Source organism: Phoenix dactylifera, chromosome 11, assembly GCF_009389715.1.
Source record: "Phoenix dactylifera cultivar Barhee BC4 chromosome 11, palm_55x_up_171113_PBpolish2nd_filt_p, whole genome shotgun sequence".
NCBI lineage: Eukaryota > Viridiplantae > Streptophyta > Magnoliopsida > Arecales > Arecaceae > Phoenix > Phoenix dactylifera.
In genome coordinates this window covers 9,360,728-9,380,437 of record NC_052402.1, presented here as the reverse complement: position 1 = coordinate 9,380,437, position 19,710 = coordinate 9,360,728, and the positions used below count along the sequence as shown (strand labels likewise).

General features: G+C 41.0%; 1 protein-coding gene and 1 pseudogene across 1 annotated transcript; both read right to left on the bottom strand.

The window, feature by feature from the left end:
• Positions 1–2,901: 2,901 nt before the first annotated feature.
• Positions 2,902–4,016, bottom strand: LOC120112519 (annotated as a pseudogene).
• Positions 4,017–18,345: 14,329 nt separating this feature from the next.
• LOC120112518 lies at positions 18,346–19,710 on the bottom strand. The gene has a single exon (XM_039132077.1). It carries the CDS (start codon positions 19,708–19,710, stop codon positions 18,346–18,348), a length of 1,365 nt encoding a protein of 454 aa, XP_038988005.1.

The window sequence follows — 19,710 nt, the reverse complement described above, 5'->3', positions numbered from 1 at the left end:
CTGCGATGACTGGCGTACATGTACATCAAGGGGGCGGGTCCCAATCCTGGTGGATGTCCACATGGCAAGAAGGGTGAGTCGAATTTGATGCCATGGCACAATGAATTATTAAAGACCCACATAAAATTTTCTGGACGCCTAACCTAATTAACGATCCATATCAAATCTTGAAACCACCTTTACGTGCAAATACATAGCTTACGTCCAAGTACATAAAGTCTAAACCTGAGATTTATATGACTCTTTTTATATATTTTTAATTTTTCATTATTAACCTCTTTTTAAAACTTTTATTATTTATCTATTATCATTAAAAGTTAATTATTGATTTTTTTTTTGAATATAAATCATAGTATCTATCTGAGTGCATAATGCTCAGGCTTGCTTAGGCAGTACACAATATTTTGACTAACCCTACGTGCTACAACTTCTTTCTTAAATCTTCTTCCAATTATATGAGAAGAGACATAGTTAGGAAACGCGGATGATGCAATCAACGTCAATGGAGATAAATATCTCATGTAGGTACGCAGAGAACTTTTTATGCGGAAGAGGTCTCACCATCCGCGTTGCTCCAAAATGGCAGGGCTTGATGCCGCATGGAAACTTTCGTGCCTTCATTCTTTCATATCCGTGGAATTTGGCTGCCGTTGGATCCGGGTTGCCTCGATTCTCTCAACATGTCATATAATGTAGCTACCCCTCTATTTTTATGCCATTTTCTCCCTCGACATGCTCCTCTCCACTTTTATGCCATCTTCCCTGTCGATATGTTGTGCAGCTACGTCTTCACTTTTTTGCCATCTTTTCTCTTGACTCTGTTGGCTGTATTTGCGTGGGTCGACGTGAGTTAAAAAAACTGAACTTTCCCATGAGGCCGTATTGGCTGTATTCGGGGCTAGAGCCGACGTGAGAAAAAAAAAAAAACAGGAAATTACTTTTCCATCCCTCTAAAGATCCCACTGTAACTGGAGATCCAAAAAAATAAAATCTCCGAGCTCACCCTTTCGTCAACGTGCACAAATTTCAAAGCAACGTTTGTGCGATCCATTGGTCGATTTGCGCGAAAGATACAACCACCCCTATCGGGCCGAATATTTTGACTGATTCTATCCTTCCGGACCTTCCTTTTTTTTATAAAAGGCCGATGGAGACCAAACCCTCTGCTCCAACTTCCATTCTCCTTTGAAGCGGGCTCTCTCCGAGTGACCGAGTGCCCCATATCCATGGCTCCAAGCTTATTCGAAGAATCTCTCCTTGCCGCGCCTCAGACCGCCAGGACCAGGGGCCCCAAGCCAAACCAGGTCGCTAAGTTCGCCCTCTTCGTCGCCGCCGGTGGCCTGCTGCTGTGGTCCGATCATCGCCGCCGCCTCCACCACCACCTGGACTTGGCCTTCCAGGTAAACCTCTTCGCAAATCTCATCACCCTCGCTCTGGGGTTTTTGCAGATGAATGTTTCAATTGTGGCACCTCCGGATTCTACCACCACCTGCAAAGGCAAGCTCATGATGTGGGCGACTCTCTTCATGTCCATCGTCGCCCTCGTCATAAGCTCTTACCTCCTGATCTTCGCAGATTGATATGTAGCGCTGGACTAGGCCAGAATCGGGCGTCATGGATCGGGTCGACTTGCACCACCCATTTGATCCATGATGGTTTCCTTTTCCTCTAGTCTTGCTCATACATAGATGCTTGGTGTTGTTTGCCCGTCCTCTGTTCTGTGAGTGTGAACTGGTACGTATTGTCATGCGCTTTTTCATTTCTCAGTGTTCGCGGTTGTGTGAGCTTTGCTGTTATGGTGAGTGTGAAAGGGAAATGGTTGTGTTTCTCTACGTGTAAGGGTGAGGTAATCTATGTAATAAGTGGTGGTGTACTTTCAAAAGCTTCTGTGTTTCAGCATCTTTTTACTCTCTCTTAGATATTTGCTAGATTGGGAATAGAATTTTGGGCTTCTTTGTCTTCCAAGAAGGAAAGAAAATGATTGGTCCATAAGTGTGACCACAGATCGAGGGGACCCAAGGGGCCCTACAGCAGAACCGGGAGGAGTGTCTCACCGGGTCAGCTCTCTTCCTCTCCCTCTCGTCACTGTCTCCTCTTTCGGGAACACCTGTGGTTTTTTGTTTTTTTTTTTTGCTAGAGAACACCTGTGGTTTTCTGCAACTCCATTTTGTTCCTTATTAATCTTTGATGAAGAGTCCAAACCTTCTACCTTCGGTTGATCTTGTGGCTACCATGTGGAATTTGTTTAAATGACGATCAAGGAGTTCTTAATATTCTCAGATAGCTCTGCTTATCCAATAGAAAGTCCAGGATTTTTTTTTCTTGGCAAGTTTTGCCCTCCTCCTTTTCTCCTTGCCCATATTTTTTAGGTAGGCCTATAATTTTTCCTCTTTCTACTTATTTGTAGATTTTTCTTGATATGGATTGTTCTGCATGCATACGTTCAGCACGTTTCTCGAGGGATTTCTCTTTTTCTTTTTTACTTCTTCATCTTTGACCTTTTGGCCTCTCTTTTTATTTTTCTTTTGATGCGAACATGCGGCCACACTTCCACAACGCCTAATGATGCAGGTATATGCTGCCTCATGGAAATTAATAAACAAAATAAGTGATACCATATGGCTAGATTGGAGAACAACTATAGTTAAGATCTATTGTTGCTCCTAGATCTCTTTTTTTCTGAGTGCAGGATGATCAAATTTGTGCCTCCTGACTTTTTTCACTATAAAAATGCCAGCTGCTATTTGCATGGTAAGGACTAGCTCAGATATCATTCAGACAATTCTTTTTCGATTCCATATATTGACAGTCCTCGATTAAGAGCATATGTCAAAGATTAATGAGCTCTTGTGCCTCCACTAAGTTCCCCCAACCTTCGCTCTGTTCCATGCAAATCTTTGTACCATATTCCTTACCCTTCATATCCAAGTTTTTAATTTCGTCCATGGATGGTAAGCCGGAATGGACGAATGAGCCTGTTATGTTTTGTAGGTTGAAATGGTCTATATTGAGACTATCTTTTAAAATTCAGATTATGTGAAGGAATGATAAGGTGGTAGTATGAACTGACGCTCAGCAATTCTAGTATCTGTGTGTACAATGGAGTAATTCATTTCTCAGTAGACTGTGCCGCTCATCCTTGGTGGTGCCTCGGGGAGTTCCTATACAAATTTCTCCCCTCCCTATGAAGCGTAGTTTCAGAGTGGATCGCAGAATTTGGAAACTTTAGTTTGTGTCTGCGATCATGGTTGCGGTGATCTTGCTTCACCTTCGCACCGACCTTCATTTCCATCTTCCCTTCATCTTCTTCCTTTCTTTTCTCCACCATCACCGTGTAGATTAAGGGACCAATGGGTATGTCATTCAAGTTCAGAAGTGGCTCCAAGGTTTCAACAAGGTCTCTCATATGAGGCCTTGATTTCGGACCCCGGCTTAAGCACTGGTAAGCCACTGCTGCTGCTTTTTGAGCACCTTTGGGGGAGTATTGGCCTTCAAGATTGGGGTCCATGATGCGGCCTAGCTTTTCGGCGTTTTTCAAATAAGGCCAAGACCATTCGACAAGGTTCCGTTCTCTGCTCGGTCTGGTTTTGTCTATGGACTATCTCCCTGTCAATAGCTCCAATAGCACGACTCCGAAACTATAGACATCACTCTTTGTTGTGAGATGGCCTGGATAGAATGATCATTTGTTTGTTAATCAGATATTCATCATGGTAAGCTTCATCTGAACCAATACTTAAAGATGAACTAAATTAAGTGTGAATCATCCTTTGATTCTTACCGGTCATGATGTACTCCGGTGCGGCATAGCCTCGTGTGCCCATGACACGCGTTGTGACACGAGTATCTTCTCCTTCGGGACCATCTTTTGCTAGCCCAAAATCTGAAAGCTTTGCCCTGTAATCCTGAGATGTGAAGTAGAGACTATCAGACTCATATAAATTGAAGTCATTGAGAAAGTGAAACTCTGTAGATTTGGTATTCAATGTGAATTCTAGCATGTGGAATGCAGTCATTGCGTGTGAGAAGAGTAGAGTTAAAAAAAATGAAAAAAGACGGAATGGAAGGAATGATAGATTGTAGTGTTGACAGCTCAGAGTGGAATGCAGAATGAGACAGTAAGCATGGCTTTAAACAGGTTTGACAGCATAATTTAGATCGAAACCCGTCTACTATTCTGATAATGTCCATGCCCCGCCGACCACGACGTGCCCACTCTGCTCCTCGCTGCTGGTTTTGGTGCTGTCTTGGCCTCTGCTACGGCTATTTTAGAGCCCTTCCACTCAATTGGCGAGCCCCTCTCCATGTGCCTCCATCCGAGATCCGTACCACTGCCGACTTCCTCCGTTCTTAGAGAAAAGAGGAGGGGAAAAAAACAAGAGAGATAAAAGAGAGGGTAGCTTTAAACGAATATTTTGACCGATTCTACCACCACCTGCAAAGGCAAGGTCATGATGTGGGCGACTCTCTGCATGTCCATCGTCGCCCTCGTCCTAAGCTCTTACCTCCTGATCTTCGCAGGCTTATTTGTAGCGCTGGACTAGGCCAGAATCGGGCGTCATGGATCAGGTCGACTTGCACCACCCATTTGATCCATGATGGTTTCCTTTTCCTCTAGTCTTGCTCATACATCGATGCTTGGTGTTGTTTGCCTGTCCTCTGTTCTGTGAGTGGGAACTGGCACGTATTGTCATGCGCTTTTTCATTTCTCAATGTTCGCGGTCGTGTGAGCTTTGCTGCTATGGTGAGTGTGAAAGGGAAATGGCTGTGTTTCTCTACGTCTAAGGGCGAGGTAATCTATGTAATATGCGGTGGTGTACTTTCAAAGGCTGCTGTGTTTCAGCATCTTTTTACTCTCTCCTAGGTATTTGCTAGATTGAGAACAGAATTTTGTGCTTCTTTGTCTTCCAAGAGGGAAAGAAAATGATTGGTCCATAAGTGGGACCACAGATCGAGGGGACCCCAGGGGCCCTACAGCAGAACCGGTAGCCCTCTCGTCAGAGTCTCCTCTTTCGCGAACACCTGTGGTTTTCGGCAAAGGATAGAATGATCATTTGTTTATTAATTAGATATTCATCACGGAAAGCTTCATCCGAACCAATACCTAAAAATGGATTAAATTAAGTACGAATCATCCTTTGTTTCTTACCACTCATGATGTATCCCGGTGCCGCATAGCCTTGTGTGCCCGTGACACGCGTCGTGACATGAGTATCTTCTCCTTCAGGACCATCTTTTGCTGGTCCAAAATCCGAAAGCTTGGCCGTGTAATCATGACATGTGAAGTAGTGCTGGAAAAAAAAAAGTAATTAATAGGCAAAATAACCAAACAATTCAGTAACAAGATACCACAATTTTAACGTAAAAAATTCTCCTACGTAAAAAAAAAAAAAAAAACTATATAACCTTATCTAGCCAAAAACTTTTACTATTTAGAATAATTAGATTATAATAGATTCTCTCTAATTCAACTAGAGGCTGCACAAACATTAACAAAATTTAATCTTGGCTTCCAGAATAAAAAATATTCATCACCAATAAGACAGATTTCAACAATAAACAACAAATAAAGAATAAATCTCACCAAATGTTAATGCTTGAAATGATCAATAGAGAGTAAAACCGGCCGGGGTGCCCCACACACGGTCATTTCTGCCTGCATCAAACATTCTCCTGGTGGGGTGGGGGCCAGTGGGGGCTGCTACGAAAGGGTGGGCTTGTCCCTTCCTCCCCCTTTCCCTTTTTTTAGCAAAAAAAAAAAAAAAAAAATAGAGAAGGCTTTTCAAAGATCCCACCGTTCAATGTGTAGCTCTTAGTGTTGGAAACAACATATTGAAATTTCAGCCAAATCTGGATACAATCAACCATCCAATCATCCGACAAAGTAAAACATTTTCTTTCTCTTCTTCTTCTCTGTTTTTTCTCTCTCTTCCCTTTCTGTAGAGCCAAATTTTCTGTATTCTTTTTTCATGTGCCTTGGCTTGCCACAATAAAAACATTTGATCTCTTTTTTAAATTTAGACCTTCCCCGAGACTTATCATGATTGTTATAATTTTGCAAGATTCTAGTTTTACTCATCTCCCACCTTTTTCTAATCAATGCCTCTCAACGTGTAGTCACACCATGTTCTCTTTTTCTAGTCTCCTCAATATGTATACTATCTTTTATCATTCCCAATGTTACCACACCATTAGGAGCTGAATTACTAAGCGATACAACTAAAGTTTTCCAACTATCAGGCAAGAAGCTGAGCAACAATAATGTTTGAAACTCATTATTTAACATCATTTTTATAGTATTTAGCTGATCTACCACATCCTGAAATCTATTCAAATGCTCGGCCACTGAACTTCCCTCTTTATACGTCATATTCACAGGTTTTCTAATCATGAATGCCTTGTTTTGTGTAGTCTTGCACTCAGAGAGACTCTATAATTTTCTCCATAAACTATGAGCATCAGTCTCCATAGCAGCATGATGAAAAGCACTATCATATATCCACTGTCTGATTAAACGAACTGTCTTCCTATTCATTTTCTCCCACCCTTGCTCAGTTTTGTCACTTGGTTTGGCGCTATATCCTTCAATAGGACTATATAAATTTTTACAAAATAGTAAATCTTCTATTCGAAGCTTCCGCATTGAATATTTCGAAGATATGAGTTTAACTATACTGCCACCTGAATGCTCTTCTATTTAATCAACACAAGAAAAATTCAGCCACTAGCAACTTGCTCTAATACTATTTTGTTGAGAAAAATGCAATCAAGAAATAATGATGCCGCAAATTTCTTTTCCCTTTTTGTATAATTAAATATGATATCACTCACCAAGTAACAATCATACATGCAATCTACTCAGACAATTAATAGGCAAAATAATCAAGCAATCTAGAAACAAAAGACCACACAATTTTTAATGTGGAAAACTTTTCTATATAAAGAAAAAAACTACGAGACTTAGTGGTGGGGACACAGACCACTGTTTCCAGCATATATATAGGCGTCGCCGGCGTGCATAGCACTTTGGCCACCCTAGTTTTATTTTCTTGTGTATTTTCATTTATTTATTATGTATTTTCGTCTTTTATTAGTTGCTGGCTTGTATGACTGTATTTAGCTAGTGTAGTGACCCATGATGTTGTTGGATCATGGGTAGTTACATGATCATTTGTGGGGATCATGGGTAGTTGCATAGGGGGCTATATATGGCACCCCCATATCTCCTGTTTTAGTTAGAGTATTTTAATGAAAAAAGACTTGTCTTTGGCATCTGGTGGACTCCAAAACTCCCCTCTCCTCCTTTTCCTTCTTATTTTCTTCCTTAAATTATCTGTACCGCATCAGTTTGGTATCAGAGCCAGGTTGGGCTTTGCCTCTGTGCCAACGCCCTGATTCTGTCCGTCTATTTCCCTCCCCGTCCCTTTCTCTGCCATTTTTTGGGCTGCAGTGGAACAGACTACAAAAAAAAAAAAAATCCTTTTGCTGTCTCTTTGTTCCCGAAAACTCCTACAGAAGTTTCACCCTGTGTATGGCAGAGAAGCGCCGGATTCCAGGACTCAGGTGGGCGCACGAGATCTATGCTGTTCCCCGACCACCACGGACGCCGGAGCGTGTTGAAAGACCACGCCCAACTCGTGTGACCAAAAAAGGAAGGAGCCTAGCCTCCCTTTTTTCGTCTATGTTTCTCAGTCCCGCCGTAGCAGCTGCAGATCCCAATCACAGGGAAGAGATCCGGGGAGAGAAACATTGCTCGGAGCGGGTGGCCGGCCGCCTTCCACCACTGCAGGCCATGGGATCTGCTCTGCAGCAGTAGCCACAGAGTCCGGAACCACCTCCCGAAACCGTCGGGAGGTTGAAGGAGCACTGGTTAACGGGTAAGTCCCTCACCCGTTACCCAACTTATTAGCCCGGATGCACTCCCGAAAAAAAAAAGAAAAAAAAAGAGCACGTGAGTTGCACGTGCCCCAACCCGCATGAGGCACACGTGCTTCATCGCACGTGAGTCGCACAAGTTAGTCAAAAAAAAGTGTACCTTTCTTCCCCGAGAACTCCATCGCAGAGCCGCCGCCGGCAGGCCGTAGCGCCGCCTCCTTGCCGACGAACAACGCCGCCGAGCTCCTCTGCACGCTGCGCCGCTTCAATCCTCGCCGCACCGCAGCTTCACACCACTCCGCATCCTCTTCCTTACCGCCGCCTCGGTCACACCACCACCTTCCCCTTCATCTTCCCCGCTGCTTCCACCTTCCACCAACCTTCGAATCCACTTTGTTCGTCTCCCTCCCGGCTCACTGAGACCTTCTCCCTCCCATACCTCATCCCTAAAACCCTAATCCCCTTTCTTCTTCTCCCTCTCATCTCACCGAGATCCCTTCTTTACTTGTGCCGCCACCTCCGATTTCCGTCGTTGACTCCATCCTCTACCTTCGCCGACTCCATCGCTCCCCAAAACGAAGGATCCCGCCCTCCGACATCGCTCTTCTTTCCCCCTCCCCCCGGTGTCTCCCTCAGCTCCTCTCCCGATCACACAGAGGGATCCGAAGCCATCCAGAAGCTTCGGGTCCCATCCAGTCCTTTTGACTTCGGGCGAGCGGGCCGACCCCAGTATTCGGCCCATTGTCACGCGAGCTCCATTGGCCCGTTGTCACGTGGGCCCGGTCTTCAGGTTCCTACACTTGGATCCAGTCCCTGCAGCGTATTGGGCTTCCACTACGATACCCGCAGCCGGCCGTCTTCCAGCAGCATCTTCTACCAATCGTCGGGCTCCAGTTCTACATCCTGCACTCTGACATCCAAACTTTTCCACTGACTTAGATCTGTAAGAAAAGGTCGTATCTTTTCTTTAAATATTTTTTCAGCCTTTTCCCTATAAACTAGTTTATCATTAGATTGTTATTGCTTTAACTTCATGTTGTCGGTTTGAGATAGGACCTTAATTTTATAAGAGCCTGTGCCCCTTGAAAACACATATTGAGCCTTACAAATTATTTTCAAATCCTCAAAAGGCAACTAGGAAATTTTACTTGAATCTGGTGAAGCCCTAATCAATTTGAAGGATCCACTTCCATTAGATTAACCTGCAAAGATTTTGCATGATCCATACTAAGGTTAGCAGTACCTAAGGTCCTGATATTTTGTTATCACTTGTGATAATTTGAAAGTAACCGAGGCTATGTCAAAAGTCGTCTTTTATTCAAGATTGTTGATTTTAATCTGAATGTTAATTATATATCTAGGATTTTTGTATTCTAGAGTATGACAACTCGCAGCGGTACATCTTACTCACATGAGATGTCTACCAACCCAAACCAACATGTATTAGATGCCATAGCAGCATTAGAAACCAGATTAGGGGCAAGAATCACTGACCTTGAAACTAGGTTGAACACTCGCTTGACTATGGCTGAAAATTCAATCACCAACCTCCAAGTTACTCACAACGATGGAGAGTCTGAACTTGGTGAGTTTGAACCATCCCGCCCCAGAGGCCTTGAGCCACAACACCAAAGGGACTATCTAAGAGCGCGTGAGACACCAGATGAGCATGTAATGCGCAGTATTAAGATTGATGCACCAAGTTATGACGGTCGTCTCGACCCAAAAGTCTTCATTGACTGGCTCGCTGATATGGACCATTACTTTGAATGGTATAATCTGTCTGAAGATCGCAGAGTTCGTTTTGCAAAAATGAAGCTCACTGGTCCCGCAAAGTTGCATTAGAACACAATAGAAAATATGCTTGCTAGAGCTAGGCAACCCCCTGTGGTACAATGGGATGAAATGAAGGAGAAATTAAAAGAAAAATATCTCCCAACATCCTATAAGAGTCGCCTGTTAGATCAGTGGCAACGACTGATTCAAGGAAACAAACCCGTGTCTGAATACATCGCTCGTTTTGATGAGTTCTTTATGCGATGCGATGCACGCGAGAGTGTGGAATTGACCCTTTCTAGGTTTAGGTCCGGATTGCGAGATGATTTACAAAAAGAGCTTATTCTACGCGAGGTTAATTCATTAGAACATGCCTATCAACTTGTCCAAGACATTGAGCGTTATACTAATAAGACAACCTTTAGGCGATTTGATCTTAAGGAGGCCAATCATAAGTTTACCCACGGTAGTCAAACTAACACTTGGGGTAAGCCTAATATTAATAATCAAGCGACAGAGTCCCCAAAAATCAATGATCAAAAGAACAAGGAAATTTTAAGTGAACCACCCAAAATTTCTCGAGATCAGTGTTACAGATGTTTTGGTTTTGGGCATAGAGCTAGTCAATGTCCTACTAAGAAAACACTGGTCATCGAAGAAGATAGAAATGATGAAGAGGATGAGTTGGTCTATGAACCAGAGATAGACCCTGAAGAGTCAGATGAAGGTGAGGAACCCGGCTCACTTGAGGGTTCCACTCCTTTAGGAGTAGTTAGGTGTGTCCTTACACAACGTAAGCAAGAAGATGATGACTGAAGGCGTCGATCCATATTTCACACCTATATCAAATGTGGGGAACATAGCTGTAAGGTTATTATCGACAGTGGGAGTAGTGTCAATGTTGTATCCGCGAGAACTGTCAAGAAGCTACGGTTAAAAACAGTGCCTCGCCCTAACCCTTATAATGTGTCTTGGGTGGATAAAACCGCTATACCAGTCACTGAGCGTTGTCTAGTCCAAATCAACTTTTTTGAATATAATGATAAGATCTGGTGTGTTGTTATTCCCATGGACGTTGGACACATCATCTTTGGTAGACCGTGGCTTTATGATTTGGATGTGACCATTTATGGCAAATCCAATTCCTGCTCTTTTGTTCACCAAGGAAAGAAAATTCGACTAAACCCTTTGCCTCCTAGACCTTCTATTGCTGGAAAGAAGGATGTGAAGGGTGAAAAGCACCTTCAAATCATTAGTCCTAAGGAATTTGAGAAAGCAGCAGCCCAAGAATCCATAGTCATTGTGTTAGTGTCCAAAGAAGTTAACCCTGATGTTCAAATAAATTTTCCGAAGGAAGTTCATCATGTTCTGGAAGAATTTAAGGATCTCTTCCTGAGGACCTTCCTGATGAGCTTCCCCCTATGCGTGACATTCAGCACGCCATAGATTTGGTTCCAGGGGCGACTCTCCCGAACTTACCTCATTATAGACTCAATCCGATTGAACACGCTGAATTAAAACGACAAGTTGATGAACTACTCCAAAAAGGGTTCATCCGAGAGAGTCTTAGCCCGTGTGCGGTGCCTGCGCTTCTAACGTCCAAAAAAGACGGCACTTGGAGAATGTGTATGGATAGCAGGGCAATTAATAAAATAGCGGTTAAATATCGGTTTCCAATACCACGATTGGATGACATGCTTGATATAATGGCAGGTGCCACTATCTTCTCCAAAATTGACCTTAAGAGTGGTTACCACCAAATCCGTCTCCGCCCAGGTGATGAATGGAAAACAGCTTTCAAAACCAAGGATGGGTTATACGAGTGGCTAGTCATGCCCTTTGGGTTAACAAATGTACCAGTATATTTATGCGAATTATGACCCAAGTGCTAAGACCTTTCATGGGTAAATTCCTTGTAATCTACTTTGACGATATCTTAATTTATAGCAAAAACAAGGAACAACACCTTGAGCACCTACGTTTGGTTTGCAATTCACTAAGAAAAGAAAGCCTATATGCGAATCTTAAGAAGTGTTCATTTATGACTGATCGTGTAATCTTCTTAGGATTCGTTGTTTCTTCTGAGGGTGTTTCAGCAGACCCACAGAAGGTCCAAGCTATTCTTGAATGGCTCGAACCCACTACATTATTTGAGGTGCGAAGCTTCCACGGCCTAGCCACCTTTTATAGGAGGTTCATCAAGAATTTTAGTACGATCACTGCACCGATTACAGATTGTATCCGGAAAGGTGAATTTCATTGGACCGTTATGGCCTCAAGGGCATTTCAAGAGATCAAGACTAGAATGACTGAAGCCCCGGTAATGCGCCTCTCAGATTTTACTAAAGTTTTTGAAGTCTCTTGTGATGCATCTGGTATAGGTATAGGTGGTGTCTTAAGCCAAGAAAAACATCCTATCGCATACTTCAGTGAGAAGCTGAATGATGCCAAACGAAAATATTCCACCTATGACAAATAATTTTATGCAGTTGTATAAGCGCTGCGTCACTGGCGTCACTATTTGCTACCTCAGGAGTTCGTATTATATTCCGACCATGAAGCTTTGAGGTACTTAAATTCCGAAAAAAGATTGAGTTCACGACACGGAAAGTGGGCTGAATTTCTTCAAGAATATACCTTCGTGTTGTGTCACAAAGCAGGTATTGACAACAAAGCAGCTGATGCCTTAAGCCGACGTGTAGCATTACTTTTTTCAGTAAGCATAAATGTTACTGGAATTGAACGTATGATTGACGATTATGCAACTTGTCCAGACTTCGCTGAGATCTATGCGAGCGTGTTTGAAGGTTGCACTAGGGACAATAGTGATTACCTTGTGGTTGATGCCTTCCTGTTCCGAGGAAACAAGCTGTGTATCCCTCAAACATCCCTTAGAGATTTTCTTGTTTGGGAACTTCATGCGGGAGGAATAGCTGGTCATTTTGGTAGAAATAAGACCATTGATATGGTCGAACAAAGATTTTATTGGTCTAGTTTAAAATGGGATGTTGCAAAAATTGTTAGCCAGTGTCGAACTTGTCATCTATCCAAACAGCGCAAACAAAAACTGGTTTATATACCCCCTTCCTGTCCTAGATCGTCCTTGGCAGGACATTAGTATGGATTTTGTGCTAGGATTGCCAAAAACTAGAAGTAAGCATGATTCCATTCTCGTGGTAGTAGATCGGTTCTCTAAGATGGCACATTTTCTACCCACTTCCAAGACTTCTGATGCCTCCAAAGTTGCGAGGATCATCTTTGATGAGGTCGTTAGGCTCCACGGGCTTCCAAAATCGATAGTGACTGATCGAGATGTCAAATTTGTTAGTTATTTTTGGAAGACCCTCAGGAACTTTATGGGTACTAAGCTTAAATATTTCACAGCCTATCATCCTCAGACAGACGGGCAACCTGAAGTGGTCAACCGTAGCCTAGGAAACCTTCTACGATGTTTAGTGGGTGACCACCCAGGAAATTGGGATCTTCTCCTATCCACAGTTGAATTCGCCTACAATAGCTCTGTGAACAGGACCTCTGGCTTGAGCACTTTTGAAATTGTCGTAGGCTATGTACCACGAAAATCTGTTGATCTTATCCCAGTAGCACCTAACAATAGAATCTCTGAGACCGTTGAATCCTTTGCGCAACACATGCAAAATTTACATAAAGAGATTAAGAAGAAAATTGAAATCAATAATGCGAGATATAAAATGGCCGTTGACTTACGTCGACGTTATCAAGAATTTTGAGTGGGTAATGATGTAATGATCAGGATCAGACCTGAACGGTTTCCACCAGGAGCCGTTAGGAAATTGCACGCCCGAAGTATGGGTCCATACAAAATTCTGAAACGGGTTGGATCTAATGCATATGTGGTGGATATTCCAAGTGATTTTGGGATTAATCCAGTTTTTAATGTAGAAGACTTAGTTGCCTACCGAGGTCCGACAACTATTCGTGCAGACCCACTCAATGAGCCTGACACTGACTTCACATCCAATTTTGAGAACATATCTCCTGCTCCTGCCTTGCCTCATGTACCGTTTCCTCCGCAGATCACAGACACAGTGGAACAGATTTTGGACGATCAGATTGTTAGTACGCAGAACGGTGGTTATCAGCGATACCTGGTCAGATGGCATGGTCGACCTCCGTCAGATGATACCTGGATTAGCAGAGATGAGCTTCAGCGACTTGCTTCAGACCTGTTGGAGCATTACCAGACATCCGTTTCGCCAGAGGCGAACTCTTCTCCGCTGAGGGGAGTTGGTGGGGACACAGACCACCGTTTCCAGCATGTATATAGGCGTCGCCACCCTAGTTTTATTTTCTTGTGTATTTTTATTTATTTATTATGTATTTTCGTCTTTTATTAGTTGCTGGCTTGTATGACTGTATTTAGCTAGTGTAGTGACCCATGATGTTGTTGGATCATGGGTAGTTACATGATCATTTGTGGGGATCATGGGTAGTTGCATGGGAGGCTATATATGGCACCCCCATATCTCCTGTTTTAGTTAGAGTATTTTAATGAAAAAAGACTTGTCTTTGGCATCTGGTGGACTCCAGAACTCCCCTCTCCTCCTTTTCCTTCTTATTTTCTTCCTTAAATTATCTGTACCGCATCACTTAGTCCAGGCAAAAACTTCTACTATTTAGAATAATGGGATTACAATAAATCCTCTCTAGTTCAACTAGAGGCTGCACAAATATCAACAAGATTTAATCTTGCCTTCTACAATAAGAACATTCATCGTAAATAAGACGGATTTCAACAATAAACAGTAAATAAAAAGTAAATTTTACCAAGTATTATTGCTTGAAATAATTAATAGAAAAGACTTTTCAAAAATTTCAATCGTTTAATTTATAGTTCTCAATGTCGGAAATAATATACTAAAATTTTAGTTAAATTTAGATACAATATCCGATCATCCGGTAAAGTAGTACCTTTTTGTCTTTATCGTTTTTTTTTTTCTCTCTCTTCCGTTTCCGCAGAGCGGCAGGACTCTTTTTCCCTTGCAATTGCGATAACCTCACCGCAGCCGCGGTTTTGTTCTTATCCTTTTCTAATTTTAAATTCAAATAGGGTGGGTCCCATATGAGGAGGGACCACACCAACAACATTGGTTAGATTATTTTTTAATTAGCTTCACCAAGGTTAAACAACTCTTCTTGTCAAGCAACTTGAGTAAAATAGGGACTCCAAAATAGTGTCCTATCCCAAGTAAGAATCTCAAGTTCTTCGCCTATTATGTTTCTAGTATATCCTAAAAACCAATTATGATTCAGCATCTATTTCCAAATAAGAATCTCAAGTTCTTTACCTATTCTGTTACTAGTATACCCTAAAAACCAATTATGATTCAGCATCTATTTACTAAGTCTCAGCTTACTGCTTCAACTAAGCATCTAAAATTTCCTCCAAGCTATTCAAGGTTTCGCTGTCACCTTACACAAATATAAAGACATCACAAGTGAATATCAGAATACAAATTGCATAGCTATTCTGATGTTTCAGCACCATGAAGTATCCTTAATCAAGCTCATCTATTTTTGAAAAACACATGGCAACAGTGAAAAGGTTTAGGGTGATTGGGTCCTCCTATCCCCAACCACATTTAACATTGAAGAATTCCCCAACTACAAGAGTTAGCATATTCGAAAAGAGGGGCATCCCAATGCTTTCTAGTGCCCGCATGATCCATTATTATGGGAAATTCGTTTTTCTTAGCATCTCCGGTATTGAATCCTTTGTCTACACTATCATAAGCCATACTAATCCTTTGTCTCACCATGCCATTTGTCCGCCCAAAAGAAGAGCTTTTAAACCATTCCCAATCCTGTGTCGAATATTTGTTCCATAAGGAGGGGGGAGAGAGAGAGAGAGAGAGAGAGAGGAGATGATGTCCCACCAAAGGCAAGAGCCCCCACTTGATAGTTTCCATTATATTAGGTCCCAGGAAAGTTTGAGTTCTCCGGACCCTAAAATTGTTATTTAAGAGCCGCCATATGCACTTTGCAAGCAAAGCAAGGTTAAAGTTTGTGAATCTTTCGCATCCAAGAAAATTTTATTTATTTATTTTTACAACGAATGGCTCATATACGTATAGGGCTCGTTTGGTTCGCAGGAAAAGGAGGGAAAAAAAAGTGGTCAACAGAAAAGTAATGAGATGCCTCTTGTTTGGTTGGAGTTTTCAAAAAAGAGAGACGGAAAAGTTGTATTCCTATGGGAATATGATTCCCACATTTTATGGAAAAGTCTTTCCAATGAGAAATATGAAAAAATTACTTTTCCATGAGACGGAAATCACTCCATTTTTATTTTTTCCCAAAAAAGATCCTTTAGTATTAAAGAAGCATTAACAAGACATTAAAGACCTAATTTTTATTAAGGGCATAATAGGAATTATATATAACTTTCCCAGAAAAGTGGATGGCCAACCAAACATAACCATTGAAAATTTGTCACTTTTCCATGGTCAACCAAACATGTCAAAAGTACTTTCCTAACTATTCTCTTTTTAGAAATTTATTTTTTAGAAATCATATTTATAAAAGAAAAAATGTTTTCGGCAAACCAAATAAGCCCATAGAAGGGAGAGCTTCTCCAAAATGGATCAACTACTTAGGGAGCCATTCAATCCGTGACCCTATTAATCTTCCGGTAAGCGTGTCAGGCTCGAAACGCAACATGATCTCTTACCATGGCCCAAATATTTGAGAGCGGAGGTAGCTTTTTTTTTTTTTTTTTTTTTTTTTTCTCCGTGCAGCCTTGCAGTTAATTTTACAAGACGGACTTTGAAGCTCAATCACTGCCACCTACGTCATCAGTACCTACCAAGATTGGAACGTAGAACGTCAAGATTGGACAAAAATCTGACATAATGCCGGAAAATGATAGTTAGGAAATAGCTGGATCCCATGTCATGATCAAGGTTTTGTCGGTCCTCCTCAGAGATTGCGCACCTAATATATAGATATATTAAATCAGGGGTTCCGCGCTCTCTGTTCGCCAAATGTTTACGTATTATTGTGCCACCGGTAAAGTTATACATATTATTTAGATTTTTTTGCATGAATATCCTTTTAAATATCAGATTTTGCGTGAATACCCTTCCAAAATTGATATTTGCATGTATACCCTCGTAAAATACTTGTTTTACTATGTTATCCTTTTTTATTCTTATTTTTGCATATGTACCCATGCCATCTAACACCGTTAAAAAATTAACGGTTTCTAATTAAAATGACTAAAATACCCTTAATGGGTAGGCGTGCAAATAAAAAAATTTATAAGGGTATACAAGCAAATAGTAACTTTATAAAGATATTCATACAATTTCCTATATTTAGAAGGGTATATACGCAAAAAAAAAGCCTAGTAGATGGAAAGAATTTAGATACATTAATTAATGTGATAGCCTTTATAATTCTGTATTTATTAGGAAATGCACCCGGTCCTAGTAGATGGAAAGAATTTAGATACGTTAATATGGTTGTCATCATTTGAGGAACAACAAAACAATCTCCACATACACACACACGTGTCTTTGTATGTATTTGCTAAAGGTATGCCTGATATCTACGAATTCGGGTAACAAATGGAGGTAGATATCCCAAGATGTTCAAAGTAAACGAATTTGGTGTATATAGTATTATAGTTGAAGAGTACATCCCACAGTCCCCCATCCAAGGACCAAGAATGATAAGAATGCTCAAAATAAGTAATTAATGGAATACTGGGAAACATATGTACTCTAGTTTTGCCGGGCTATATATTTTATTTAAAAACAATATATGATAACTTCTCTTCTTTTACCTAATCCCATCTTATCAGATTAAAATTCATTCCGACATGCTATGGCTTTAGAATCTCTGAAAAAACGAAAAAAAAAAAACACACACACACACACACACACACACACACACACACACACACATATATATATATATATATATATATTTCCCCTCTGCGATCACCTCCTCAATCATTCAGCTTCTCATACGTAATCTATGAGCAGTAATTTGGAAATATGCAGAAGAAAACCACCTTATCCTATAGTTATACATCAACCAAAAGCACCAATAGTTCTTCAAATTTAAAAAAAAAAAACAAAACAAAACAGTCACCATGTTTGTAGTAAAGAAGAGATATTCTTGTACCAAGATTTGCATTAAACACCAACCAAGATGAATAGGTAGGAGTAGAAATAATAGCATTAATTCTACCAACCTACTTGTACTAGAGAAAAAAAAACAAATCTATATCCAACATAATCTTCACTGCTCCAGCAAAACATGCGATCAAATCTGCAATTAGCAAAAAAATGAAAAAGAATAAGTATGAGAATTAACTCTATATCAACAAATAAATTATATTTAGTAATAATGCTAAAAGTGATCCAAATAACTTGAAAGCAAATAAGGTGCAAACGTTAGGATAGGTATATCCAACATGTACCAATCAAGATTGTGGGTAGGCATTATCTTCTCTAACTAAAGTTTCCATTCTCTTAGTTTGCTTGCGGGGTCGTCCTTTATTTTTTTTTCCTCTTGGTGCTACGAACACTGCATGTGTGCCTCCTGAACATGACACTCTTCCTCTTGAACCATTTCCCTTAGGCCTGCAATATTTTAATGATAACCAAGTGATAAAACACAAACATCATTAAGTTAGAGTAGTGCTATATGTTACCTCCCAAGCTTCTTCGGTGCAGAAGAAGAGGACATTGAAGCTTGAGATTCCTCCACTACTGAATTTTTGCAAGTTTTTGCATGATGCCCAAGATCACCGCAACGCTTACATTTGTGCATCTTCTTCGATGTATTCTCATCTGTACCCCTAATTCTCTTCTTTTTAGGCCTTCCTGGAGGTCTTAGACTGAGCTTAGGAGGCAATACCTTATATCCAATATCAACTTTTATCCATTGGACCTTGTCAGGTAATGGTCCAATTTCTAATGCATAGGCAGTCTTATACTTGGCAACAGTGAAGTACTCCGAGACATAATTTTCCAAATTTGCACCTCTCATACTACAAATAAAAGCTGCAGCATGCACACAAGGAATGCCCGACACCTCCCACAGACGACAAGAGCACCTTTGTTCATTTAGAATTACTTCATGTCTTCCATTAGTCTCAATTACTTCTGCTCTATAATCACTGGTTCTATAAACATTATAATCACCTAGCTTAAGGCTAATGTCTCTTACATACTTCATTACCACAGGAACTAAATTTCCTTTCCAACGGGCAGCCATTCTCCTTCTTGCTTCCATTTTCACCATAATTTTTTGTCTTACGACATCTAATAAATCAAGAACTGGCCTATGTCTAGCCTCAGAAATCCAAGTATTGAATGACTCCGAAAGGTTGTTTGTTATATAGGAGCACTTAGCTGTGATGCCAAACTGAGATCTACTCCATAAGCCAATATTTTCAGCATTAAGATACTTGAATGCCTCCAAGCTAGCCTCCTTAATTTGATTGATGATATCGTCATGTTGGACTTTTGTATATGCCCTTGCAGCTCCCCATACCTTAATTTTAAGCCAGTCTCCTGGAAAATTTGTTTGAAAGTTTTTATACAAGTGTCTCATGCATTTTCTATGCTCTGCTTGAGGGTATATATGTTGCACTGCTTCTTCGAGTCCCTTTTGTCGATCTGATACAAGTACTAGACCTTTTGGAGTTTGAATTGATTCTTTAAGTGCCTCCAAAAACCAAGTCCAGCTATCACTATTTTCAGATTCTGCAATACCAAAAGCAACTGGAAACAAACCATTATTTCCATCAAGTGATGTAGCAGCCATCATCACACCCCTGAACTTTCCCTTTAAGTGGCAACCATCTAGGCCTATGAAAGGCCTACAACCAGCTAAAAAGCCCGTACTGCAAGCTTGCAGACAAATAAAGAAGCGGTGGAAGTAATGCTTGTCATCAACCACATCTAACTTTAGCTTTACTACACTACCTAGGTTTCTTCTCAAAAGCTCCTCCTTGAAATCCTCCATTCTCTCAAAAGAATCTGCCCAATTACCATGAATCATAGACAT

Bases quoted from the DNA above. Each gene is read 5' to 3' on its own strand.
- LOC120112518 (XM_039132077.1), bottom strand. From the start codon at position 19,710: ATGTCTATGATTCATGGTAATTGGGCAGATTCTTTTGAGAGAATGGAG.